Source organism: Salvelinus fontinalis, chromosome 36 (genome assembly GCF_029448725.1).
Source record: "Salvelinus fontinalis isolate EN_2023a chromosome 36, ASM2944872v1, whole genome shotgun sequence".
Lineage (NCBI taxonomy): Eukaryota > Metazoa > Chordata > Actinopteri > Salmoniformes > Salmonidae > Salvelinus > Salvelinus fontinalis.
In genome coordinates this window covers 13,108,470-13,136,428 of record NC_074700.1, presented here as the reverse complement: position 1 = coordinate 13,136,428, position 27,959 = coordinate 13,108,470, and the positions used below count along the sequence as shown (strand labels likewise).

General features: G+C 47.3%; 1 protein-coding gene and 3 non-coding genes across 6 annotated transcripts; all 4 read right to left on the bottom strand.

Annotated features, from left to right (window-relative positions):
* acin1b (apoptotic chromatin condensation inducer 1b) lies at positions 1-27,806 on the bottom strand. Of its 3 annotated transcripts, none has more exons than XM_055900744.1 (16): positions 27,631-27,806; positions 26,162-26,227; positions 25,711-25,822; positions 23,620-23,708; positions 21,454-23,478; positions 20,938-21,014; positions 12,207-12,345; positions 5,300-5,345; positions 5,007-5,143; positions 4,704-4,853; positions 4,170-4,338; positions 3,004-3,257; positions 2,695-2,802; positions 1,956-2,316; positions 1,665-1,753; positions 1-1,581 (listed from the first exon to the last, which is right to left on the bottom strand). In XM_055900744.1, exons 1-16 carry the CDS (start codon positions 27,763-27,765, stop codon positions 1,159-1,161), a joined length of 4,380 nt encoding a protein of 1,459 aa, XP_055756719.1. In that variant the 5' UTR covers positions 27,766-27,806; the 3' UTR covers positions 1-1,158. The 3 variants fall into 3 exon arrangements, with proteins under 3 accessions (XP_055756719.1, XP_055756720.1, XP_055756721.1); XM_055900745.1 differs by having other exon boundaries at positions 5,007-5,140; XM_055900746.1 differs by having other exon boundaries at positions 23,620-23,705.
* On the bottom strand, positions 21,240-21,358 carry LOC129835858 (small nucleolar RNA U6-53/MBII-28). Its single transcript, XR_008756575.1, has one exon. It is a non-coding gene; the product is annotated as a small nucleolar RNA U6-53/MBII-28 (small nucleolar RNA).
* Positions 25,202-25,320, bottom strand: LOC129835857 (small nucleolar RNA U6-53/MBII-28). Its single transcript, XR_008756574.1, has one exon. It is a non-coding gene; the product is annotated as a small nucleolar RNA U6-53/MBII-28 (small nucleolar RNA).
* LOC129835859 (small nucleolar RNA U6-53/MBII-28) lies at positions 26,328-26,444 on the bottom strand. The gene has a single exon (XR_008756576.1). It is a non-coding gene; the product is annotated as a small nucleolar RNA U6-53/MBII-28 (small nucleolar RNA).
* Positions 27,807-27,959: the final 153 nt, after the last annotated feature.

Below are 27,959 nucleotides of genomic sequence, written 5' to 3'. Positions count from 1 at the left end.
TTAACTTTGCATATATTTTAATTTGTACATTCAGCACTTACAGGAGACGAACAAATGAGCCAAATAAATGTCTCAAACTAAAATCATAAAATGAATATTAAAACAGTAGATAATTAAGTTTTACTCTCATCCAATGACAAATGGGACAGTTCTAAATGTCATTCCAGTGCCACACGGATTCTCTCAGTGCTTTTGGTTCCCCTCCCCACCCAAACTACCCATAACAGTATACATGCCAAGTGTGCGTCTATGAAATCAGTCCCCCGCCCCACACAAATGTCCCTACCCATCTGACATGGCAAACGGACAGTTTCATAGTGTGATTTCAGTGTAATGACATCACCAGCTGTAACCTTATTGTGTGGAGAGGGATATCAGACCACCACACACTAGAACACAAAACCCATCAAAGGCTGAGATGAACAAGATTCATCATAAAACATACAAGGAGAAAATATAACCTTCACATGACCCTACAAAGGGCCTTGGTACGGGTAGTAGAAAAAAATGACTTCAGAGAATTTTGGAATAGTAAAATTGTTTGTAGGTTGGTCTGCTATTTTTAAATGGATTATTACTTCGTTCCAAGCCTCAAGAGTGCAGCGCACATAAGCTAGAGGGAGCCAAATCTCCACCCTTTGTTTCCATCTCTGGTTAAAATGTAGGACTATTTACAGAGCTTAGCATAGGCTTCAACTGCTTCGTATGAGGAAGACCCACATACACCCAATAGGTGGGCAGACAGACTGACGACGGAGGAAGAGAGAATGTCTGAAATGGCACCATATCCATTCCCTATATAGTACAACACTGTCAACGAGGGCCTGCATACAGAAAATAGGGTACCATTTAGGAGGCAGCCATTTTTACTTCACTAACAATCAACATGTGACCAGGTAGTTTATACATGTAAATGTGAGACACAAAGCATTACAGAGTGAGGAGGTGGGCTTTTCTAAACTGGAGTCTCCCTGGCCTAAAGGACAGTTTACTAGTAAGGAGGAACAGACTATTACCATGGAGATAATGGAAGTGTTTTAAGGTGAAAGGAAGGGGACTAGCTCTCTCTCTGTGGTGTTCCAATTGTGTGTCACATGATTGCATCCTTCCTTTTTTCTCCCTCCCTGCCTCCGTGTCTCTCCGTCACTGTGACCCCACTCAGCGGCGTCTGTCTCGGAGGTTGCTGCGGCTACGGGAGCGTCGGAACCCCGACAAGGGTTTAGCATCGGGACCTTTGGGTTTGAAACCACCAATGTCCTTCTTCTTGTCCCCGTCCTTCCCTCGCTCCCCCTCTCTGTCCCTCCCTCGCTCCCCCTCTCTGTCCCTCCCTCGCTCCCCCTCTCTGTCCCTCCCTCGCTCACCCTCTCTGTCCCTCCCTCGCTCACCCTCTCTGTCCCTGTCTCCCTCAGATCCCCGGACACTCCCACCTCCAGTGCTGACCGCAGCGCCTCCCTCCTCTCTACTTTTCATTCTCTCCTTCCTCTCCTCCTCTCGCTTCTTGTCCTCCTCCTCCTGCTGTTCTTTCCGCCTCCTCTCTCGTTCTTTCTGTCGCTCTTCCCGTTCCTTCCCCCTCTGGTTTGCCTGGAGATACCAACAAAGGTAATTAATGACAACACACACACACCTATCAAGTTGTTGCATTATGATAAGTGTGTGTCTCAAACCTGTTCCTCAGTGAGGGGAAGCCAGTATATACAGGGAGCTGCTTTGGTCTTATTGAAGAGGTCGTCTAGTAGTTTGACAGGAGGCTCATCTGTTGGAATAGGTCAAAATGGAGGACGGGGGAAGAGAGTGAGCGTCTGAACCTCATATCTATAGGCTACGAACACAGCGAGGACATTATGAGGTGTTCACTAGCATGATGTAGTAAAAATACATACTTTCAAATGTCTGTTTTAACGTGCTAACAGACAGCAGGAGCTCCTGCAAGGCTTAAAACCCCTCTCTTCACTTACCCTTTTTGTCGGTCTTCTTCTCCTTCCCTTCCCTCTCCTTTCGCCTCCTCTCTCTATCCAGGGAGCGAGATCTCCTCCCTCTCTCCCTCTCCTCTCCTGGTTTGCCTCCGAAGTCTCGCACCTTGTCCCGGTCCCACTCGCGTTCCGCCCTGGTCCTCTCCCGGCGTTCCATCTCCCTCTCTCTCTCCGCCCACTGGTTCCGCACCCCTCCGACAGCCCCGCGGTCCGAGCGCCCGTCCCGTTCAGTCATCAGAGGGGGCAGCCCCCCCGGTCGGACTTTGGGACCTCCAGGACCCACGGCAGGCTGGGGCCGGTGCTCCTCTCTGGGGTCCACGGTCAGCAGACCTCTGTGGAAGTCCAGCTAGAGAAGGCAGAGAACCAGGGGATGGATGAATTAGAGGAAAATAGGGGGAAAGAGAGGAGAGGTTCATTTTTACACGGGCAGCAGTGTTGCATTACTCAACACTTTCTTGGATGGTTAAGAGAGGAAGGGTTTGGTTTAATGTGTGTTAAAATATATGATTTTCTCTCTTTATACACGTGATCTACACACCATAGACCGAGGTATTCCTTCTGTTGGGCTATATTCATTTAGTCCTAAGTGAAGCGCCAGCCATTTCTTTCCCAAGCTAGTTTATAATGATACCCATTCATCAGGGCTCTTAGTTCATCAGGGTTCTTCCTGGGGTCCTAGTGTTTACTAGTACTATCCGGTTGTTCCCTCTACTCGTAGAATTACCTCGTTCTGCTCACAGAAGTCCACACTGAGGACCTTAGGGTTGCTCTGGGGCCACTTCACCCCGTGCAGAGCAGCTCGTGTGGCCACAGCCTCCTCTGTGCTGGAGTACTGGGGGGAGAGAGAGACAGGTCAACAAACAATGGACAATTCTTTGAGAAACAATGGTGTGGGTGTGGACTTTCAAAGCCATCAGGGCTCAATTAAGTCATCTGGGAATAAATGATCTGACAAGACTTGATTCTCAGACAGACAATGATAACTGGTATGAGAAAGAGAGCGAGAGACCGGGTGAGAGAGAGAGCTACTCACAGTGACGTAGCAGTGAGATTTGATCTTGTCGATCCAGAAGCCCTCCTCCACCACAGAGCCTGTCCTGTTCAGCAGCTCCTTCAGCTGGCCCAGGGTGAAAGGTCGCACCAGGTTACAGACGTGGACGATGTTGGAGACTTTGCCTCTGGGCGGAGAGGGCAGTTTGTCTGTGCGGACCGGATCGTCGATGGTAACAGACACACCAGACTTCTGCTGACTGATGGAGCGACGCACCAGAGTATCACTGGGAGTGACTGAGGGACAGAACGAGAGGAAGGAAAAGAGAATGAAAATGAAAAGGGGAAAAAAAGAGAGAAGGGGGAAATTAGGAAAGAAAAGTGGTTAGAAGTTTGTCACATACACTACACGACCAAAAGTATGTGGACACCTGCTCGTCAAAGTGTGATTCATCACTCGAGAGAACGTGTTTCCACTGCTCCAGAGTCCAACGACTGCGAGCTTTACACCCCTCCAGCCGACGCTTGGCATTGCACATGGTGATCTTAGGCTTGTGTGCGGCTGCTCGGCCATGGAAACACATTTCATGAAGCTCACGACGAACAGTGCTGACGTTGCTTCCAGAGGCAGTTTGGAACTCAGTAGTGAGTGTTGCATTGCACTTTGAGCTTGTGTGGCCTACCACTTCGCGGCTGAGCCGTTGTTGCTCCTAGACATTTCCACTTCACAATAACAGCACTTACAGTTGACCGGGGCAGCTCTAGCAGGGCAGAAATTTGACAAACTGACTTGTTGGAAAGGTGGCATCCTATGACTGTGCCACATTGAATGTCACTGAGCTCTTCAGCAAGGCCATTCTACTGCCAATGTTTGTCTATGGAGATTGCATGGCTGTGTGCTCGATTTGTATACACCCGTCAGCAACAGGTGTGGCTGAAACAGCCAAATCCACTCATTTGAAGGGGTGTCCACATACACTATATATACAAAAGTATTTGCCCGAGAGGCTTGGGAGATTGTGTTACACTTCAGAACTGTTGTGTGGTAATTCAGGGTTGGTGTCAAATCCATTTAAATTCCAGTCAATTCAGAAATACACTGAAATTCCAATTCTCTTCAATGTTTTTCCAATGAGGAAAATGTCAAATTGGAATTGGTTTTACTTTCTGAATTTAAATGGTATTGACCCCAACCCTGTGGCTTGTTACCTTTCTTGGCGTTGGCGTCGTGTGTTGTGGAGGACTGAGACGCCGCGGTTTCTTTTGAGTAGCTGTTCTTTCTCTTCTCTTTGTGTGTCCTCTCACGCTCCTGTTTATTCTCCTCCTCTTCCTCCTCTCGTTCTCCCTGGCCATTCTCATGGCTTTCACCTGGGACCACCTGTGAATGAAGGAGAGAGAACTAATCACTATAGCGGATTGCAGGACGATACTAATAATACCACAGTGGGGGGGGAGGATGACCTCAAGCCATTTGAAATCTACATGTTGTCTACCAGTATGTCTCTAAATACTATTAAGGTGATCATTGAAGAGATTGCATGGTAGTTGAGATTACACTGAACTGTCCTCCGCCCAGTAATGCTACATAGATGTCTGTGTGATCCAGTAGCCTACGAAACAGGTGACCCATCTGACCCCCTGCAGCACCTCCAGGACAGGTGTAGCAGTAGTACACCAGACTCCCAGCTCAAGTCTACATTTGTCCTGAGTGAGACACAGTGGCTTTATGCATGTACTCCCCACCTGTGTGACGGTGCGTCTGATCTTAAGGTCTTTGTCCAGGCCCTGGTCCTCCCTGGTGGTGGAGGTGTCCTCGTCCCCAGACAGCTGGCTGTCGTCTGGGTGGAGATCCATCACAGCCTCCTGACTGGGCTTGATGTCTGGGATCAGAGACTGGGGGGGTGAGCGAAAGAAGGACAATCATTTTGAATGTAACGTTGAATTGATGTTCTTTCTGAAGTGAAATGTAGTGTTTTTATTCATTTTCCATGTGATGCTGTTTGTCCAGAACTTAATGGGTGGTCAGAATGCGTGTCCCTCCAGTACCTTCAGAGAGTCTGTGGTGATGCTGATGGAAGGTTTCTTGGTGGTGACGGCCGTGCTGGATCCCCACCTCCTCTTCCTCCCCGCGGCGGTCCCAGACTCTGCCTCTCCTGCTCCCTCTGGAGACGTCTTACTGCCTGCTGGGAGAAACAACAGGTTAGTATCACAGATTGTATGACGGTGATAACGTGAGGGGGAACTTTAACCCTTTTTGATTGTCAATTACAGATTGAAGACATAAAAGTCCTTATTCACTGAGGTGAGAATCTGTAACAAGGTAAAATAGTAATACTCACTGGTTAAAGAGATGTTGCGTGTGGCCAAAGCTTTAGGAGTGGTACTCTGGAACGACAGAGAGGACATAACACATACCCCAGGGGTGTGGGGAGAGATCAGACCCACATAATGGGACTAAACAGAGAGAGGAGAGAGAAGAGAGGCGGCGAGACAGAGAGAGAGAGAGAGAGAGGGAGAAGCGGGGAGAGAGAGGAGAGGCGGGGAGAGAGAGGAGAGGCGGGGAGAGAGAGAGAGAGAGAGAGGCGGGGAGACAGAGAGAGAGAGAGAGAGAGAGAGAGAGAGAGAGAGAGACAGAGAGAGCAGGGGAAACAGAGAGAGAGAGGAGAGGCGGGGAGACAGAGAGAGAGAGAGAGGAGAGGCGGGGAGACAGAGAGAGAGAGAGAGAGAGAGAGAGAGAGGAGAGGCGGGGAGACAGAGAGAGAGAGAGAGAGGAGAGGCGGGGAGACAGAGAGAGAGAGAGAGAGACAGAGAGAGAGAGAGGAGACAGAGAGAGAGGAGGGGAGACAGAGAGAGAGAGAGAGGAGAGGCGGGGGGATAGACAGAGGAGAGGCGGGGGGATAGACAGAGGAGAGGCGGGGGGATAGACAGAGGAGAGGCGGGGGGATAGACAGAGGAGAGGCGGGGGGATAGACAGAGGAGAGGCGGGGGGATAGACAGAGGAGAGGCGGGGGGATAGACAGAGGAGAGGCGGGGGGATAGACAGAGCAGAGGCGGGGGGACAGAGAGAAATGGTTGACAGGCTCCTATTAAACCACATAAGGAGAAGATGGGGGGGCTTGGTCGATACAGAGAGACTCCAGACACGTTCGCCTCCACCTTCGTTCAAAGAACACAGGAAGATAATCACTAGAGAAGGACTGAATATACTCCTGCTGTGTGTTGGTGTGGCTGTAGCACTAAGAAATCACTAGACAACCAATGTACACCCCTCCTTGTGTGTGTCAGCTATAACTCCTGTGTTACTGTGGGGGTAGCTAGGCTAATCACTAGACAACTCCCTACTGTGTTACTGTGGGGGTAGCTAGGCTAATAACTAGACAACTCCTCCTGTGTTACTGTGGGGGTAGCTAGGCTAATCACTAGACAACTCCTCCTGTGTTACTGTGGGGGTAGCTAGGCTAATCACTAGACAACTCCTACTGTGTTACTGTGGGGGTAGCTAGGCTAATCACTAGACAACTCCTACTGTGTTACTGTGGGGGTAGCTAGGCTAATCACTAGACAACTCCTACTGTGTTACTGTGGGGGTAGCTAGGCTAATCACTAGACAACTCCTACTGTGTTACTGTGGGGGTAGCTAGGCTAATCACTAGACAACTCCTACTGTGTTACTGTGGGGGTAGCTAGGCTAATCACTAGACAACTCCTACTGTGTTACTGTGGGGGTAGCTAGGCTAATCACTAGACAACTCCTACTGTGTTACTGTGGAGGTAGCTAGGCTAATCACTAGACAACTCCTACTGGTGTGTGTTGGTGTGTTCCTGTAGACACGGTGGTAATTAACGGAATATAATCCTGTGGTGTTGCTGTGGTGCCCACCGAGTACAAACCGAACACATAGAAATGATGACGTGAAGGGGTCTAATTTAAGGCCTCGACTAGCTTTCCTCTGCTACATCGATCCGAGACCTCAGCTGGTTGAGTAGAAGACTGACTGACGTTGACTAATACCGTTCAGCTCCAAGTGGAGTGATACCGGGCGTTGTGTCATCTTCCTGTATGTGTTAAAGCAGAGACCGGCTATACTAAGTGGATGCATTGTTTATAATCATGTACCGACTTCATTAGGGCAGTTACATGTCGTTGTCCTTACATTTGACATTTTACAAAAGGCCTGTCTTGGCGGCTGAAAATGTCCATGAAATATTACAGGAAGTAATGTAGCGAGTGGCTGTTTGTGTTGCGACAGTGTTGATGTCACAGAGGCAGAGGGGTGGGCGCTGGAGACCTTGTCTGTCAGACCAGAAACACCTGAACAGGTCTGGGCTGATACTGCCGTTCCAATACAGTGGGGGGTTCAAATAAAGAAGGGTGATCTGCAGGAAATGTATGCAGACACTCAGGATAGACATCAGCTTGGGACATCAAATTAGGATTTGTTTTCAATCAAATTGAAAGTGCAGTAATCGTGAGTTTAAAAAAGGGGTTGTACTGAGTTACACATAGTGAAATTAAGTCAATCCTCCGGCCGTAGAAGTAAACGACCAAAAAGACCTGAGAAGAAACTGACATTTCCTTTCTTAACAGATGTAAAAAATAAAAATACAAAAAAATACAAAAAAATATACATCTCAAATAGAGAGAAAAATGACAAGTCATTTCCTGGTACCATTGACACCTGATTTCTCACTGGCTTGGCTATGGCTCAACCGCACGGCAGTGTGTACTGTATCTAGGCAACAAGGGTCCAATCAGAGAAGGCAGAGGAGTGAGGGCGGGACTCTATTTGAATGGTGATTAGCAGGCAGGCAGGAAGTGATCTTAACCTTGGACTTTTTTGACTGGTGCTTTGCTTGATAGTCATTTTGCCTTTTGCTTGTTATGCAAGGGGTTCAATAATTGTTGGTTTGTCGTTTAATATTGGTAGAAGGGGGCCAAAACTTTGGAAGTCCCAATATAAACAAATCGGATAGCTTGATGTCCATGACAGAACTTGCATGCCCTGTAAACTTGAAAAGTTCCAACTGAAAAACCTCTGGTTGTGTAATAACCAATAGTCCAATGAGATCACAGATTAAAGTTTAAATCCATAGCGACTCGTGTAGGGTCAAAGTTCAGTGGGAGGGAAGCCTTAGGGAGATCTATAGGTTAAAAAAATGTAATTAAATAAAAAAAGCTGTGAATTCAGTTTGTAGGCTATAAGCACACATACTGATGACTTAGTCTGTGTGTGCACTGCAATCAGTTTTACTAAAAGATGTCCTTTCGTCTTTGATGCAAGTGAAAAGTTCAAATCAGATCCAGAAGGTTGTAATAGTCTATGATGAGGATTGACCAGCCAATCAAGGTCCAGGTTGGCTCCTGGCCTGGCAGGCCAAGCCAATAGGAGCATTCGGAAACAAGGGAATGAGCCAATGAAAGGGCCCGTAACAAAACATTTCTATATTTTCTTGCACTCAAGAGGTTGTATTTTATGAAAAAAAAGATGAAGTCCAAAATAATGTTTTAAATCCACTTCAATAATCCATTTGAGTGTCTACATTAAGACACAGCTGAGAGATGCACAGGAGAATGTCTATTTGGTGTCGTTTCAGATTATCAGGCCATGGTGATGTCTGGGTGGGCCTCATCAGTGTGTAGGTGGGCCCTGTTCATTCAAGTCCATGAGGCAGAAAGGCACCTGCCTGTTTACAGTCCTCTCGACCAGTAGGGGGCAGACTGGCATGGAAACGAGGATAAACAGCAGAAAGTCATCGTGTCTGTGATAAGTCTGTATTCCACGTTCTTGCTTGCAGGTTGGCAGAACATGCTCCTGCTCTCTCGGTGCGGGCGTGGCGAGTAGCTGTCGCTTTAGTTTCTCCACAAAATGGCGGGAGGGCGACGACAGCAGACAACATCCCCCTCCCTCTCTCTTCAGCAGGCAGTCCAGTGAGTGGGATTCCCTCCCCAGGGTTATGTTGCTGGTTGCTGTGGCAACAGAAAGCCTCTGGTGTGATGTTATTGTGTTCCTGCTGGCTTGGCTGGCTCAGTGAACGACGCGGCTGGAGGTTAGGGGTGGCTTTGGTTCAACCTCTGGTTCTTTGGCTGGCTCAGCTCTGGGCTTTGGTGGGTCAGGCTCAGACCCTGTGGCTGGCTCAGGGCTGGGCTGGAGGGAGGCTTTGGTTCTGGGGAGGCCTCTGATTCTGTGGCTGAATCAGTGCTGCAGGCTTAGAGGGGAGGCCTTGGTGGGCTCTGGTTCTGTGCTGGAGGCTTAGAGGGGAGGCCTTGGTGGGCCAAGCTCTGGTTCTGTGCTGGAGGCTCTGGTTCTGTGCTGGAGGCTTAGAGGGGAGGCCTTGGTGGGCCAGGCTCTGGTTCTGTGCTGGAGGCTTAGAGGGGAGGCCTTGGTGGGCCAGGCTCTGGTTCTGTGCTGGAGGCTTAGAGGTGAGGCCTTGGGTCTCTGAGGGTAACTCAGTGATACCAGGTGTGGTGTAGTAGTAGCGGTCACTCTGGGGCCTAGCTCAGGTCCAGACGAGGCGCTTGGGCATAGCGGGGCAGGAGGAGTAGGAGTAGTAGTGGAGGAAGAGGAGGAGGAGGTGGTGGTAGCAGTAGTACGCAGGTACCATTAAGGGCAATGGAAGAGGCATGGGCACCTTCGTAACAAAGCAATCAATGGGGTTTTAAAACAGCAGTCACACCAAAAGAAATAAAGAGATCATGAGAATGAGAGAGAGAGAGAGAGAGAGAGAGAGAGAGAGAGAGAGAGAGAGAGAGAGAGAGAAAGAGAGAGACAAGAGAGAGACAAGAGAGAGAGAGAGAGAGAGAGAGAGAGAGAGACAAGAGAGAGACAAGAGAGAGAGAGACAAGAGAGAGAGAGAGAGAGAGACAAGAGAGAGAGACAAGAGAGAGAGACAAGAGAGAGAGAGACAAGAGAGAGAGAGAGAGAGAGAGAGAGAGAGAGAGAGAGAGAGAGAGAGAGAGAGAGAGAGAGAGAGAGAGAGAGAGAGAGAGAGAGAGAGAGACAGGAGAGAGAGAGACAGGAGAGACGGAGAGAGAGAGACAGGAGAGAGAGAGAGAGAGAGAGAGAGAGGAGAGAGAGAGAGAGAGAGAGAGAGAGAGACAGGAGAGAGAGAGAGAGCAGAGAGACAGGAGAGAGAGAGAGAGAGAGAGACAGGAGAGAGAGAGACAGGAGAGAGAGAGAGAGAGAGACAGGAGAGAGAGAGACAGGAGAGACAGAGAGAGAGAGACAGGAGAGAGAGAGAGAGAGAGGAGAGAGAGAGAGAGAGAGACAGGAGAGAGAGAGAGAGAGAGCGAGAGAGACAGGAGAGAGAGAGAGACAGGAGAGAGAGAGAGACAGGAGAGAGAGAGAGAGAGACAGGAGAGAGAGAGAGAGAGACAGGAGAGAGAGAGAGAGACAGGAGAGAGAGAGAGACAGGAGAGACAGAGAGAGAGAGAGAGAGAGAGAGAAAGAGAGTGAGTGAGTCAGGAGAGAGAGAGTCAGGACAGAAGTAGAGAGAAAAGGAGGGAAAGCAGAAAAGAGAGATTTGATGCATCTCTCCCTGCACACTGTCAGAGGCTATTACTCATGCAAACCCTGAGGTCCCCCGTCCCCCCCCCCCTTCACACACACACACTGAGAGTGAGCCATTTCAAAAGAAATTGCTTTGCTGAATACCAATTACATTAGTTTATAATCAGAAATATGTAAAAGCGCAGAATGCTCTGAATTTCTCTCAATGGACTATGGTCAATCAAAATGAGGGGTCCGTTCAGCCACTGAACACAGTTGGTTTACCCTACTGGATCTGACTAACAAGAAGGGAAGGAAGGTTTACGCTCATTTCAAAATGGCCAAACCGGCTGCGTGCGTGCGCCATCGTGCATACGTTTATTTTGTCCCCCTACACCAAACGACACGCAAGTTAAAATATCAAAACAAACTCTGAACCAATTATATTAATTTGGGGACCGGTCGAAAAGCATTAAACATGTAGGGCAATTTAGCTAGTTAGCTTGCACTTGCTAGCTAATTTGTCCTATTTAGCTAGCTTGCTGTTGCTCGGTAATTTGTCCTCGGATATAAACATTGAGTTGTTATTTTACCTGAAATGCACAAGGTCCTCTACTCCGACAATTAATCCACACATAAAACGGTCTACCAAATAATTTCTAGTCATCCCTCTTCCTTCCAGGCTTTTTCTTCTCTTGACTTTATATTGCAATTGGCAACTTTCATAAATTAGGTGCATTACCGCCACTGAACTCGTTCGTCTATCAGTCACCCACGTGGGTATAACCAATGAGATGGCACGTGGGTACCTGCTTCTACAAACCAATGAGCAGACGGGAGAGGCAGGACTTGCAGCGCGATCTGCGTCAGAAGTAGAACCGATTTCTATTTTAGCCCTTGGCAACGCAGATGCTCGTTGGCGCGCGCGAGCAGTGTGGGTGCAATAATTGAATAACATGGATTTCTACATTTATTTTGCACCGCTTGCGCACACGACGCGAGCTGTGTGATCAGCCTATTAGGAGACTGTATGGTCATTAGAGGATTTGGAAAATGTTAAATGCATATTTATGTGCGTGTGTGTGAGTATTAGTTTATCTTGAGATAATGAGCAATGTGACTGTAGATTACCCTGACTCGCCCTCTCTCTCACACACACACCCTCTCACACACGACCCAACAACATCGATGTGGAGCATGCATGTAGTCCGTGTGGAGGTCACGACTAATTTCACACCCCATTAGAGATGAACCACCTGCAGTCAAGTCTCTAAGGCAACTGCTCTATGAAAGCCTCCAGATATAGAATGAAATAGAATAACGTGTGTGTGTGGCATGTCTATGTGTGAGTATCTAATCGACATTTAGCTCAGAGAGGTTAGGTTAGTTTGTTAAGTCCCATTTGCGGAGAGAAGATTCTATCTATGGGTATTTGAACTGTACCAAACAAAGCCATAGTAACAAGGGGGTTAGTAGGTTGGTTCACTGTTAACCTGAAACATCCGCAACTATCCATCAACGGACGTTTTAACTGTCTCAAACCAGGGCTGTGTCCCCAATGGCATCCTATTCCCTATAGTGCACCCTATGGGCTCTGGTCAAAACAGGGTCGTGCACTATGTAGGGAATAGGGTCCCATTTGGGACACACACTGTACCAGACTAAGCCATTGGACGAGGGGGGTTAGTTCCTGAAACATTCCCCCCCCCAGTTATCCCCATGCTCCCAGACCCCCACCTCTCCCTCTCAGCGACCTTACCTCCTCCATGCGGCCCTCACTGTTCTCTGGGTCCCCTTCGGGGGTGGGCTGGGGGGCCCTGGAGCCCTCTGGGTCTGGCCTCTCCACCTCCATAGGGCCAGGGCCGGACGGCTCCGACAGGGAAGACTGCTTCTTCTCCCTGGGGGGAGAGAGAAAGCACGAGGAGGAGTGAGAGAGCAAGAGAGCGAGAATGAGGATAGTAGAGAGATGTATTATCATACAAAGACCTGAATAAAGAACGGCATCGTAAATTATCTACACATAGATAACAAACAACGGCAAAGAAACGGTCTCATCCTACCTACAACCATTAGCCATGAAAGCTAAAAAGTAAATATAGTAGGAAGGAACAAAACTGTGTTCCTCATCAAAAAGCAGAGAAGATAAGATGGATGAGTCTACCTCTAGTAAAGAGAGTCAGACACACAGAGGACAGATGGAGAGAAGACAGGAAACAGAGAGAGAGAGAAGGGAAGGTTGGTTGAGGCCAGTTATCTGGGACAGTGCAACTATAAATAACTTACTCACACCAGAATACAGCCAACTGACACCCAGCGACCCAGCTACGAGGTCACAAATACTCCTCAAAACAAACTCCTCATACGGTCAGTCACACACACTGATTGACCAACCAAGACATGCACGGCTGTCTAACCAAAGATCACACGCGTACACACATTGAGATCACTTGCAGGGTCATCCTAATGTCACTGACTGATAAGCGATTCGGACCCCTCAAGCCTTCCACATCCTCCACACACAAAAAAAGCAAAGTCGTTGTTCATACGCTCTCCGAACACACACCTGCAATCTGAGGCCTACGAGGGGCCAGGGGACAGATGTCAACTAGAACACCACCCCAGTGGGGCAGAAGTGGAGGAGCACCCGGTCCCCGATGTGATCATTAAGAGTATGTGCTTGTTGGGACCAAACTGCCTCTTTGCTAAAGAGGGCCCCATTTCCCCTCCTTTATATAATTAAACCCTTACTCCACACTGACCATTGGTAGTCCATGTAGTACCCTCAAGAGACAGCCTAGCCAGTTGGACAATTATGACACACCTTAAGGGCACACACACCCACAATTGCCAACAGATGTCGTGTGTATTAATGATCTCCCATGGTGACACCTGCTCATTAACATCATGAGCAGTATTCTTTATCATCGTCACGACTTAATCTGACACCAGAGTCATATATTTATACATGGCTCTGTCTGACACCATCTCCTCTACACAGCAATAACTAACCTGACAAAAGAAGCATAAAATAATGACAGAGGTGGTGGACAATGAATCAGTCATACCCACCTCTCAAGTGAGACAGTCGTTACCTACACTGGATTCATATAGTAAGACAGCCAGTCTGCACTGGCTTCACACAGAGAGTGAGACAGTCGTTACCTACACTGGATTCATATAGTAAGACAGCCAGTCTGCACTGGCTTCACACAGAGAGTGAGACATGCAGTACATCTATACATGCACTGAAGTCATACCGAGACAGGTAGTGTACATTCAGATAGAAAATGTCCCCTAAACATCCATTGGATTCACAGAGTGTAGGTGAGCTCTAGTACACACACACACACACACACACACACACACACACACACACACACACACACACACACACACACACACACACACACACACACACACACACACACACACACACACACACACACACACACACACACACACAGCATAACCTGACACATGTTATGACGAGTCAAGAGCAAGGAGGAAGTAATTCGTTGTTTAATTCATAAGCTTAAAAGCTTCTGCATGATTCTCAGTATGATGCGTTTGATCCAGCCACGACCAGTTTTATTACTTACTTACCTGCGTATATGGATTCTCTGGTACTAGTAAACTTGAGTGACTGTGGAGTTACCCGGTATCTCCCATCCCCTTCCCCCAACCCGAGTCCGACAAATCCACACCCCACGTGGACGCGGAGAGCGACACTCACGTGCACGACGCATGAATGTAATGTAACACTTCGTGTCAGTCTAAAAATTAAAACGCCCACCGCTGACAGTTAAAACGTATGTGGCGACAGTTTAACGATAATTTAATTAGGGCACCAGGCGGGCAGGGTGAACGAGCGGTTGAGACATGACACAATCAACACTGGCAGCGCCTTAGCTACTACCGATGAAGCCAATCTAGCAACGTAATGCCTATCCTTTCGCTCTCCATCTTACCCGTTTTCGGTCCCTTCCGACAGCATATTGTCTGGCTGGAACCGCCGACACCTAACGCTCTATCGCAATCGATTGCTCCAGTCAGGCACGGATTGAAATTGAGGACGAGAAATCCTTATGCGGCTGCCGGGTTTGTGCACTGCGACGGTATCAGAGTAGTAATACACACACGACGGCCATATTGGATAGCGAGCCGAGAGGGGAAACTAGCCGGGATCCTTGGGACCTCCAGCTCTGACGTCACCCCACTGAAGTTTACATTTCAAATGGTTCGAGTTATTGTTGTAGGGGTTAAGGAAAATACGAAGCTGGAGGATTTACTCCCCTCAACGTTGTATGGAGATCTAACAGTGTCGAATTACGTGAGGCTTCCTTTTATCGTATAGAAGTTTCGTTATGTTTTAGCCTGTTACAAATGTACTGGTAAGTGGATGGCATTCCGGCTACTTTGAGAAAAACGACAGCTGTGTGCCTGTTGTTCACACGCGTATCTGCCCTCACTGGCTAGAACAGTCCCACCCGATCTCCCAGGCCTTCAATAATTGAGGACATGTATTTCTATTGTTAGAGCGGTCACCCTGCTATTTTATCAATATAATAGATACTATTTGTTTACATTTAGGGAAGGGACGTCCCAAGAATCTCGGATTGCACTAACCGTCTCTCTTCGGCTGTAGGGTGCCTCATCAAACGACTAACAAGAAGTACGACTACCTTTTCTATAACTAGTAGTCGCGCGAGTAAGCATTTTGACTGTTCACAATGCTGTCGTTAAGTGAAGGGACACCATATTGTAACAACGAACTTGACATTTGGCAGTAGTAGAGTAGCTACAATGGATCAAACTAAAACATTGTGGTGTTCTGGACAACTTATTGCGTCATCTCTATATGGAATAAACATTTTCTTTCCAATAAATCCATGTGTCAAATGTCATTCATCAAAACCCATGAAACATACTTCAAGACATAGATGGACTTTAAAACTTAATGATAATGAGGCAAGAGTTTATTTAACTAGGCAAGTCGGTTAAGAATAAATTCTTATTTACAATCACGGCCTTTACCAGCCAAACCCGGACAATGCTGGGCCAATTGTGCGCCGCCCTATGGGACTCCCAATCACAGCCGTTGTGATACAGCCTAGATTCGAGCCAGGGTGTCTGTAGTGACCCCTCTAGCGCTGAGATGCAGTGCCTTAGACCGGGGCCCAACGTGAAAAAGTGCAGTTTTCCAGGAAAACTAGTAGTCCGCATTGAGGTACGTTTTCCCACACATATCCTACGCCGGCTCCAAAGTGTCTTAATGTAATCATGATTGCGTTCCGACCCCAGTGCATCTCAGTGTAAACAAGCGTACGGGTAGGGTCGGTATCTTCTGGCAAAGGCAAGACACATAAAATATATCTGCATTCACACATGTTCTAATGGTGCTTCCTGCTTTTATTATAATCGCTACCTTGAGACGTCCATCCACTCCTGGAGTCCAATCATCCATCCACAGATCAATGACCAGGGCCCGGTTTCCTGATAGTGATGGAGCTTAGGAGCGCTTAAACGATGCATCTTTCCTACAACGGCCGAAGATGTAACATGCGTTTCTCAAAACAATACGCAGAGAGAACAGTCTAAGTTGGAGCATGTGTCCATACTTATAGTATCGAAAGGGAGAACTGAACTCGGATCAGTTTTCTCCATTAAAATCTGACCAAACCATTATTTTACAATACTGACGACGGATCAGCTCCTATCACCACCTATGGCTGCAAATATTGAGGTGGCTTATTCGAATTGCTTACCCAATCAAAATGCACTAAATCACTGATTTGGCACATCATTGCACACATGTTGGGCTACACATTAGACAGCCTACAAGTATCAAAATAGAACTCAATTGAACATTAAATGTATGTAATTATGATTACCCCGGGCCCGTACTGTTTATTGTAATGCAGGTCATCTCAATTTTCATTTGAAGCTTATTTTTATATGTCGCTTGTTTGTATAAATTGCAAAGACATTGGCAACTTTGTATTTATAGTTAACTTTGATCAAGTTATCAGCGGTCAGAGAGAGACATATAAACCAAACCATGTGATTCTATGTTTAGCAGAGATGTGTATAAAGTGACGCGGGGAGGGCAAAAATACATCCAACGTCGCACTTAGCTGTTCAACGAGTGGTCTGAGTTAGGCGTTAGATTACGAGCAGGTTCAAATGTGACATTAATAACATTGTTTTGGGAAACCGTTTGGAAATGTAACAATGCTCCTACGAAGGTTCTCACGATGACTTAGCCTTAGGAAGCTTTTAGGAAACCGGGCCCAGAAGCAAGTGTTAAACATGTTAAATTCCAAAGAAACATTCACATTACAGACAACTGAGGCAGGGATGATAGAGGGGGGTTCTATTAATGTCGGCCCGGGCGCACATGTAGGTGTATTTTGCACCTTTATAAGGGTTAGGGTTCCCAAACACCCATATCTCCATGTTACGGCTCTTGTTAACGGAAGACAGACGGAATCACCTGTGTTAATTAGCTACAGTCCATACGGAAACTATTCAGACCTTGACTTTTTCCACATTTTGTTAAGTTAGTCTTATTCTATTTTTTTAACTCAATCTTCACACAATACCCCAACATAAAGTGAAAACAGGTTTTTAGGAATTTTTGCTAATTTATAAGAAAACATACCTTAGTTAAATAAGTATTCAGACCCTTTGCTATGAGACTCAATTGAGCTCGTGTGCATCCTGTTTCCATTGATCATTCTTGATGTTTCTAAAACTTGATTGGAGTCCAACTGTGGTAAAATAAATGGATTGGGCACGATTTGGAAAGGCACAAACCTGTCTAGATAATGTCTCACAGTTGGCAGTGCACGTCAGAGCAAAAACCAAGCCATGAGGTTGAAGGAGTTGTCTGTAGAACTTTGAGACAGGATTGTGATGAGCCACTGATCTGAGGAAGGGTATCAAAACATTTGTGGCATTGAAGGTCCCCAAGAACACAGTGGCCTCCATCATTCTTAAATGGAAGAAGTTTGGAACCACCAAGACTCTTCCAAGAGCTGGCCGCCCGGCCAAACTGAGCAATCGGGGGGAGAAAGGCCTTGGTAATGGAGGTGACCAAGAACCCGATGGTCACTCTGACAGAGCTCCAGAGTTCCTCTGTGGAGATGGGAGAACCTTCCAGAAGGACAACCATCTCTGCAGCACTCCACCAGTCAGGCCTTTATGGTAGAGTGGCCAGACAGAAGCCACTCCTCAGTAGAAGGCATATGAAAGCCCACTTGGAGTTTGCCAAAAGGCACCTAAAGGACTCAGATCACGAGAAACAAGATTCTCTGGTCTGATAAAACCAAGATTGAACTCTTTGGCCTGAATGCCAAGCATCACATCTGGAGGAAACCTGGCACCATCCCTAAGGTGAAACATGGTGGTGGCAGCATCATCCTGTGGGGATGTTTTTCAGCGGCAGGGACTGGGAGACTAGTCAGGATTGAGGGAAAGATGAACGGAGCAAAGCTCAGGACCTCAGACTGGGTTCACCTTCCAACAGGACAACGACCCTAAGCACACAACCAAGACAACGCAGGAGTGGCTTCGGGACAAGTCTCTGAATGTCCTTGAGTGGCCTAGCCAGAGTCCAGACCTGAACATCTTTGGAGCGACCTGAAAATAGCTGTGCAGTGACGCTCCCCATCCAACCTGACAGAGCTTGAAAGGATCTGCAGAGAAGAATGGGAGAAACTCCAAATACAGGTGTACCAAGCTTGTAGCGTCATACCCAAGAAGACTCAAGGCTGTAATCACTGCCAAAGGTGCTTCAACAAAAGTACTGAGTAAATATGAATACTTATGTAAATGTCATTTCAGTTTATTTGTAATCAATGTGCAACATATTCTATAAACCTGTTTTTGCTTTGTCATTATGGGGTATTGTTTGTAGATTGTGGGGGGGGGGGAAGCGATTTAATCAATTTTAGAATAAGGCTGTAACTTAAAATGTGGAAAAAGTCTAGGTCTGAATACTTTCCTAATGGACTGTATCTAGCGTGCTCTGAACACCTGTGTGTAAAGTCTTATTCACACGGGATTAGTTTTACTGGGGGAGATCGGGTTATGGAATTATGTGCAAGAGCACAAATCAACATATCCATCATTAAGTCCGTCATTTTACAGTAATAATTCAAGCCGCAAAAAAAAAAAAAAACAAGTCCACAGTCCTCTTATATTACTAATCTAGTGCGGATCGACATCGCTGTGTTTTGAGAGAAATGTCTAAATTTGACAGGTGTGCCTGGCGGTTTGAGAATTAAAATAGGCCTAACTGAATCGATCAATTGATGCTTAAAACAAAGTGCTGCTCATAGCCCATAAAGAGCCTAAATGTGTCAACTTTTAGTGAATGCCTTTGTTTATAAGTTGTCAATGAATTGAACATTGCCAAATGTGTCAGTAAAAAAGTGTCTACTTAATGCAACCCTTGCTGTTTGTTCAGAGATCGCAAAGCAGGCCCCCAACTAAACTACATTTTCAGAAATGACAAGTTCACTTTCTCATCCATAGCCTTAAAATGCATCTCAAGTGCAAGTACACGGTTTAGCGCACATCTGCAAGCTGGGGAGCATGTAGGACGTCTACTGCAGATTGAGAAAATAATGATTAGGATCACACTTCCTCAATTCCAACGACGCTATACCAAAGATGGCTTGGAATGGTTTAGAAACTTGGGAGCCAAACTCAAGTTGTCAGTGTAGCCTGTTATTGCCTGGACATGTTGAAATAGCTTTACGCCTAGAATAAAAACCTCCAGGCAAATTCCTTCAGAAGTAATTTCTTGAAAAAGCAATAATGGGACATCATCCAAAAATGTATACTTTTGACTCATCTGCCCATAGAACATTCTTCCAGGAGTCATTCAGGTTCTTCCAGGTGCTTTTTGGCAAACTTGCATAAACTTTTTGGATGAGATGGGTCCCATTATGTCTGGCGAAAACCAAACACTGCATTCCACAGTAAGAACCTTATACCAACAGTCAAGCATGGTGGTGGTGTGATGGTGTGGGGGATGCTTTGCTGCCTCAGGACCTGGATGACTTGCATTAATAGAAGGAACCATGAATTCTGCTCTGTATCAGAATTCTACAGGAGAATGTCAGGACATCTGTCTGTGAGCTGAAGAGCAGCTAGATCATGCAGCAAGACACACAAATAAGTCACAAAAATCTGAAAGAGGGTAAATACCTTTTCACGGCACTGTACAAATCGCTAATGCATCAGAAAATGTATGTGTGCAAATATTAGCAGCTCACCAAGGGTTTGTTTTGTGAAGTGTGTGTGTCAGCGTTTCTGTTATGAAAATGTGGCGCTGGACATTTGACCGGCAGCATTTTCATTTATCGGTACATTTCTCAGACCCATATGCATTGGGAGCGTAACCTGATTAGGGCTTCCGCCCACGGTGCTCCCAAATTCATACAACTGGTAGGCCTAGGAGACATTTTATCATTCTTTTTTTTTTTTTAAAGGCAATGAGTCTGATGCAACAGATCAGAACGTTTAGCCTAAAAAAAAATGGATAAACTTATTTCTTAACATTATTAGCGCAGCAAAGTTCACAAGGTAGGAGGCTACGGGTCTTTATGAAATAATTGCCTCCACGGATATCGTCGGATTTTTCCTCAGCTACTTTGAAGCAAGGTACAATATGCCTCATATGTAGTAAAATGTTCAGGTTTCAAACAAGCAGCTAAATGCTTTCAAAATGCATACTGCCTCCAGTATCCATACTGCCTCCAGTATCCATACTGCCTCCAGTATCCATACTGCCTCCAGTATCCATACTGCCTCCAGTATCCATACTGCCTCCAGCTCATTACAAAGTGGTGTGTGACACACTGATGTGTGTCACACATGAAAATGCTGCCTTCCTTGCCTATGCATTTAAATGGCTAATGGGAAGTGAGCTTCAATTACCAGTTGAGAAATAAAAAATATTACCTCTTTAATCGTGGCCAAAAAACGTTTGAACGCGTGATTGCATTTGGAATTGTGGCGTAATGTTTGGGCTGTCAGATATTTTTCTAAAGGGCTCTGCATCTGTATGCTGTGCGTGTGTTAAGACTTTCTTTTTTACATTTAACTAGGCAAGTCCGTTAAGAGCAAATTCTTATTTGCAATGACGGCCTAGGAACAGTGGTTTTAACTGCCTTGTTCAGGGGCAGAACGACAGATTTTTACCTTGTCAGCTCAGGGATTCGATCTTGCAACCTTCCGGTTACTAGTCCAACGCTCTAACCACTAGGCTACCTGCCGCCCCAGATACATAACCAATATACACACGCATCATTTAGTGGAATTAAATTGCCGCAAATTAACCATGAACGGTCAAACGTATTTACATCAACAGGCAGCAATTAAATTTTTTCAACAGCTAACAGAAACGCTGGTGTGTGTGTGTAAAGAACAGCGAGGAGTGTGTGCGTTGTGAGAGCAACTCAAATGGTATTATGGCTGACCTGGAAGGTTGTTTCTTCTCTCCTCCTTTTCCCAGTCTTCTCCTTTCATCCCCTCTTCCTTTTCCCGGGACAGATTTCTGAGAAACAAATAGAATGAGCAAACGATATGGCAAAATATCAATGCGCCGTGTTAAGAGACAAAAGCAAGAAGCCACTTCTGTAGCAGTAAAGAATCCCCTTTTAATATGATCAAATCAAAGCATGTCGAGAAAGATTGCTGGGAAGAGGGGTTGGTATGTTAAATGATTATGTTCCATAATATAAAGAAGCATGTCACAGGTGGTGAAGCATCTTTCACTAATTCTCCTCAGCCCACACTGACCCAGTCAGTATGAGAAGGTGAGTTTAACTCACTTGCATCCAGAGAGACACACTGTCAGTCTGGTGCATCAGTATTAGCATGGCGGGATCGTCATCGGAGACTAACGTCTACACTGCTCTGTACTGAAGGGTGATGGCAGCTTGTCATTGCAGAGAGAAAGATTTGATTGACATCCGGATTAGCCAGTCACTAACCTTTTTTTTGTCCCGGGAGGAGGTGGAGCCAGAGGAATGTGATGAAGAGGATCCAGAATCCGAGTCGGAGGATGAAGAGTCGCCGCCGCTGGAGGGGGATGACCTCCTGTCGCTCGCCCTCTTCCTCTGCCTGCACCGCTCTTCTTCCTTTTTTCTCACGTCTTCCTTCCGCTTCTTCTCTTCTTCTCCCTTACCTGGGTAAGAGGGGGGCAGAACAGGCCCCATGGGCTCAACCTCAACAGCCTCTTCAGGTCCTCTTCTCCTGGTCTCGCCGGCGGCTTTCGTTGTCGCCTTTTCTGCCTGGCTGTCACTCTCCTTCTCTACAGTGTCTCCCCCAGTTTTCCATCCAAGCTTTTCCGCGGACGCCTTGTTCGGTGAGGTGACCTCTATGGTGTTGTCTGTGTACTGCTGGGCCCCTGAGACGAGGACTTCCTGTTTGAGGGGGGGTTCCCCTGGGGTGGTCACCACCACAGACCCCTGCTGTTCAAGTTTGGGAGGGGATGCCATGGAGCCGGATGAGGTGTCGGAGAACATGCGGGGCTTCTTGGGGGCGAGAGCAGGCAGGCAGGCGGTTGAGCCGGGAGGGGCGGAGAGGGGTTCGTCCCTGCCGAAGGGTGACTTCTTCGGGCTGTCCCCCTGGTGCACAGCAGGCACCTCTGACCCCCCAGACCCAAACTGCGAGGACACAGACGTCACGTCACGTCCGTGCTTCCATGGCGGCAGGCAACTCTCACTCTCTTCCTGTTTCTCCTTCTCCACTTGCTTCATCTCCCTCTCCTCCACCTGCTTCTTTTCTTTCTCCGTCCTCTTCTGTGCCGTCTCTCCAGATGGACCCTGGGGCTCCGCGGTGAGGGTGATGCTGGGGACAGCTGCTCCAGACACCAGAGAGAGAGGATGGAACTGGGCTCCAGATCCAAACATAGGCACTGGTGCAGGGACCTCAGGTACAGGGACAGTTCCGGAGTGCGCTGCATTGCTGCCGCCGATGTGGGTGATAGCAGCCCCACGGAACAGGACTACCCCAGCCCCCGGTCCTGCTTCTGGGACGCTGCTACTGCCATCTCCTGGTCTGGACGACTCCCCACCACCTGTCTGGCCGTCTGAGGCACCCTCACCTCTCTTCCCGAACGCTCCCTCGGAAGCCATCTTGCGGGCGAGCAGGGAGAGGGGTCCAGGCCGCCGCTGGGCCAGGGGCTCTGGGCTGCTGGAGCGGGAGCTGGAGTCGGAGTCCTGCCTCTGGAGGCCACCTGGAGGGGAGTGGACGGCTACCCCAGCCCCTGCTCCTTCTGGCTCTTCATCCATGTCGGGCGGGCTCTGCTTGGGGGTGTCGGGGAGGGGAAAGGAGAGCTCTGGGGGTGGAGAGGGGGGCGGGGTGGGCTGGCGGAGCTGCATGGGGGGCTGGTGTACTACCTGCTGAGGTGGGATGTGTTGCGGAGGCTGGAGCTTGCGTCTGGACCTCTCTCGGCCCACTGGGACGCTGGGGGAAGGCTGCTGGGGCCGAGGAGGGGAACGTCCTCCTCTTCCTCCGCCACCTCTCCTTGCCCCCGCCGCAGGTCCCCACTCATCTTCGTCCTCCTCACTGCTGTCATCATCATCGCTGTCTTCCTGGACGCGGTTACCCCCGGCGCTGGCTGCTGCCCGAGCGGAGCGGCTGAGGTGGAGCACATAGTGGGCGGGTCGGTCGTCATCCGCCGGGGCGGTGCCTTCATTCTCCTGGGCCTGGACGCGGGGGGGCATGGAGGGTGGCAGGCCCTGGCGCTCTGGGTCCCCCAGGACACGCACAGACAGGGAGGCCACAGCGCGGGGCGGTGAGGGGGTGGTGGGCTCCTCGTGGCGGAGGCCAGTGTGGAGTGAGAGACGCTGCTGCATCCAGGATCCAGGGGCGTCAGGGGATTCCTGGGGCACGGAGCCTGGGCCAAAGTGTGGTCTACGAGACATCATTCCTTGCCCCATCATCATTGGCCCTCCAGCTCCTTCCTCTTCCTCGGCCCGGGTCAGTGGGGGCTGGGAGGGTATGGGGCGATGCTGAAGTAAAGAGAGAGAGAGAGAAATTGAGACTGTTAGCTAGCCTGATATGAACAAGAAATTATATGAGAATAAATATATCTTGGACCGTTCGAATGTGATTGGCTTTTGAACATCTTCTGCTGTGTATGTGTTACTGACCTTGTCAGGGTGGTAGGAAGCACTGTCGTTGTCCTGCTCTGTGTCGTCGTCGTCCTCCTCCTCCTCCTCCTCCGGGCCTGTTTCCCCTGCTGAGAGGAAACAGAGGTTAGACGTTAGGAGTCAGAGTTTGGAACTGGGATGTCTGCAGACTCTGCACTACAACTCAATTGAGAATGGAGAGCACAAGAAAGACAGCTCACTCAACATAACAAAAATAACCTGGTATATACAAATCATTTAAACTGAATAGCTTTATCTCCATCTCTACATTCATAGACTCAATCGGGGGGCTCCCGAGTGACGCAGCGGTTTAAGGCACTGCATCTCAGTGCTACAGACCCTGGTTCGATCCTGGGCTGTATCACAACCGGTCGTGATTGGGAGTCCCATAGGGCGGTGCACAATAGGCCCAGCATCTCCCTGGTTAGAGTTTGGCCGTCATTGTAAATAAGAATTTGGACTTAACTGACTTGCCTAGTAAAATAAATAAAAATCATGGACACTCTTACAGACACTTGTGGCTGCTTCATGTGATACATTGTCGTCTTTACTTGTTTCCCTTTGTGCTGTTGTCTGTCCCTAACAATGTTTGTACCATGTTGTCATGTTGTGTTGCTGCCATGATGTGTTATCTTACACGGAATCCAAACCAGATGTGCGCCATCGTGCATAAATGTATTTTGTCCCCCCACACCAAACGCGATTACGACACGCAGGTTAAAATATCAAAACAAACGCTGAACCAATTACATTAATTTGGGGACAGGTCCAAAAGCATTAAACATTTATAGCAATTTAGCTACCTAGCTTGCACTTGCTAGCTAATTTGTCCTATTAAGTTAGCTTGCTGTTGCTAGCTAATTTGTCCTATTAAGCTAGCCTGCTGTTGCGAGCTAATTTGTCCTGGGATATAAACGTTGTAATTTTACCTGAAATGCACAAGGTCCTCTACTCCGACAATTAATCCACACATAAAACGGTCAACCAAATCGTTTCTAGTCATCTCTCCTCCTTCAAGGCTTTTTCATCTTTGAACTTATATGGTGATTGGCATCTAAACTTTCATAGTATTACCACGACGACCGACAACACAGTTCGTCTGTCAATCACCCATGTGGGTATAACCAATGAGGAGATGGCACGTGGGTATCCGCTTCTATAAACCAATGAGGAGATGGGAGAGGCAGGACTTGCAGCGCGATCTGCGTCACAAATAGAACTGACTTCTATTTTAGCCCTTGGCAACGCAGACGCTCGCGAGCAGTGTGGGTGCAATAATTGAATAATATAGATTTCTAAATTTATTTTGCCACACATGCGACGCGAGCGGTGTAGTCAGGGTATTATGTCTCTCTTTATGTAGTGTTGTGATGTGTGTTTTGTCCCACATTTTTAATCCCAGCCCCCGTCCCCGCAGGAGGCCGTTTGCCTCTTAGTAGGCCGTCATTGTAAATTATAATTTGTTCTTAACTGACTTGTCTAGTTAAATAAAGGTTAAAATAAATAAAGACAAGTTGTTAGTACACCTTCGGATAAAATAATAAATATATTAAAGTGGATACTGTGGTTTATTCCTAGTAGTTCTCCTCAGCCCACACTGACCCAGTCAGTATGAGAAGGTGAGTTTAACTCACTTGCACCCAGAGAGACACACTGTCTGTCTGGTGCATCAGTATTAGCATGGCGGGATCATCATCGGAGACAATAAGGACTTGGGAACATTACATGATGCAAGAGGCCTGAGATGGACCCACTATCCATATATGCAGATGACAAGTGCACTCAGCTATAAGGCCACTGTTAATATGCAGATGTGAATGGCACTAAGCTAACTGCCCTCCATTCATTCACTGGTATCACTCTACAGCTGTTAACTGCACTAAGCTATAGGGCCATTGTACATTGTTCAGATAGAGTGCAGACTTGAACTACATGTCCAAACTCACATACCACTTACAATGCATGCCCAAAACCTTGCTTCAGTGTGTATATTGGAACAGACTGCTATGTTCCAATGTCCACTCAACACTAGCATTCTAAGTTAAGTAGTGTGCTAGTGTGGATATTAGAGCCTGGTTGTGTGTGTCTTACCATCGGCCTCTGCCGCCTCCCGGGCCTCTCTCTCCAGCCTGTGGCGGAGGAGCTCCTGCTGCTGAGCCAGGTACTGCTTTATGAAGCTGTTCTGGCTCATCTCCTCCCCAATCTGAACACACAGGGGACATAAACACAACATCAGAAAGTCAGGAAGGGAAAGACTAGGCTACCTGTGTGTTTTAATGATACAGGACTCACCTTCACCACAACCTAAAATGATAGACACAATCAGGAGGAGGGGGTAAAATGATCACCTCTGTGCATTGAACGATACAGGTTGAAATATTTTCTAATTCATTTGAGGGTAAAAAAAAATATATATATATATATATACATATCTGGTCTGAAACACACAGATGACTGACAATTAAATCAGGTAACCTCCGTAATATTGTCTCTACATCTAGTACCGACTCTCCAAACAATAGTGTATTGCTTGGTCTCTTACCTGGGAGTTGGGCTGGAGCCCAATGTGGGAAGTGGAAGTCTTCTTAACATTTTCCAACATCAGAGCCTAAAACAGCGAGCAAACTACTGGTTAAAACACATAAAACACAAACATAACCATGCTGTTGTATTTTCACAATGCAGGCTAATAAGAACTATTGGTTTATTCTCCTCAGCACACACTGACCCAGTCAGTATGCAAAAGTGAGTTTAACTCACTTGCACCCAGAGACACACTGTCAGTCTGGTGCATCAATATTAGCATGGCGGGATCATCATAGGAGGGAAAGAAAAAAGCAATACAGACAGTACTAAACATTTAACATTTACATTGTAGCAAAACCAACCAAATTATTGGAGGCACATACTTAAAATCAGTCACCAATTTTGTAGCATCCTAAACAGGACAACAAGCCCTTGTTCCCATTCCAACTCCAGCTGCAAGTGATGCCCAAAACTTCGTCATAGTGGTCAGGAGCAGGGTCTCTGAAACACTCTCTCTGTCCTGCCCTCTGGAGCTTCTCTTCTAATGAACAGACCCGTTTTAATTCTATATAGGCTAAATAGGGAACGTAGAGGCGAAATGGATCGTTGGTCTGTTACATAGGAGGGGCATCATTGGGATAGGTAAATCCAAATCGACTTGGGTCATTGAGTTTCGATCGCCCTTCCACTGACATTTGCAAACCTTCAGCTTGCATTCTATTGGAAATGCGGAAGAATAGCCCATTTTTACACAGGATATTGCCCATAATACAAGCATAGGAAACTGCATGGCTGATTGAAAAACGGGTCGTTATAATGTATGACATTATTTGTGATTGCTGAGCATTGTGTGCAATTCTAAGTTAAGACACTTATGAGGCAATTATAATGCAATTGGGAAAAGTATTTTTCTAATGATGGTGTCTAAATTAATATTCAGCACTAACAGTAGTTTACTGGAAACCTAATGTTTTTCACTGGTGGTAGTGTTAAGGAAAATTTGACTTCGTTAAATAATATAGCTAGCTAATTGAAGAGAAAAAGACAAGCAACTATACGTTAATTATCTCAAATATGTTTGCTTTACTAAGCTAGCTACCGAGCTAATGTTCCTATAAACAGCGCATATGGGCAGGCGCGTACCCAATCACCCTGCCCCCTTTTTCCTCTCACTCACACAGAGCGCGGGCCCGACGACAGAGGTACTGCTGCTAGTTAGTTCGCTAGCACACACTCCGATTGGGCCTTCAGATCGGTCCGTGCAACACATCTCAACTTTGAAGTGTGCTGCACCACAAAATACAATTATATAATTGGTTCGAAGTATTTTAACACACCGATGGATAATTTGCCAGACCTGAAATCCTCCGCACGCGTGCCTAATATTATGATTCCCGCACCCGAAACACGGCCTATAATTCACTCTCGCCTCCTGCTTAACTTGACCAGCTCGTCGGTAGAAGCAGTAACCGGCGCCAAACTTACCCCTTTCAGTCGCTTAATGAGCGCATTTTTCGCCCCGCTTTTAGGGAGATGTCGATGCTCCAAAGCGGCTTTCAAATCCGCCACACGGAGCGATTGTAGCGATTTACCATCCAGCGTAACATCTTCATCCGCCATTTTGCTTTCCTGTCGCTCTGTCGACTCACAGGAGCTCCAACAGGCGTCGCTACGTCCTCCTACTCCACGCCAACGTCACAGTTCGGCAGTCTCCGGAGGGGGTGGAGAGACTTTCCTACTGTAGTTACCAGCCGATACTGTGCTAGCCTACAACTCATCTCTAAAAATCACAAATCTTCCATCATTTAAATGAG

Coding starts and splice junctions, on each gene's coding strand:
- acin1b (XM_055900744.1), bottom strand. CDS start 27,765: ATGGCGGATGAAGATGTTACGCTGGATGGTAAATCGCTACAATCGCTC. Junction 25,823..26,161: donor GGCTCCAGCCCAACTCCCAG/GTAAGAGACCAA, acceptor CTGTGTGTTCAG/ATTGGGGAGGAGATGAGCCA. Junction 21,015..21,453: donor CCTCCCGGGACAAAAAAAAG/GTTAGTGACTGG, acceptor TTTGTTTCTCAG/AAATCTGTCCCGGGAAAAGG.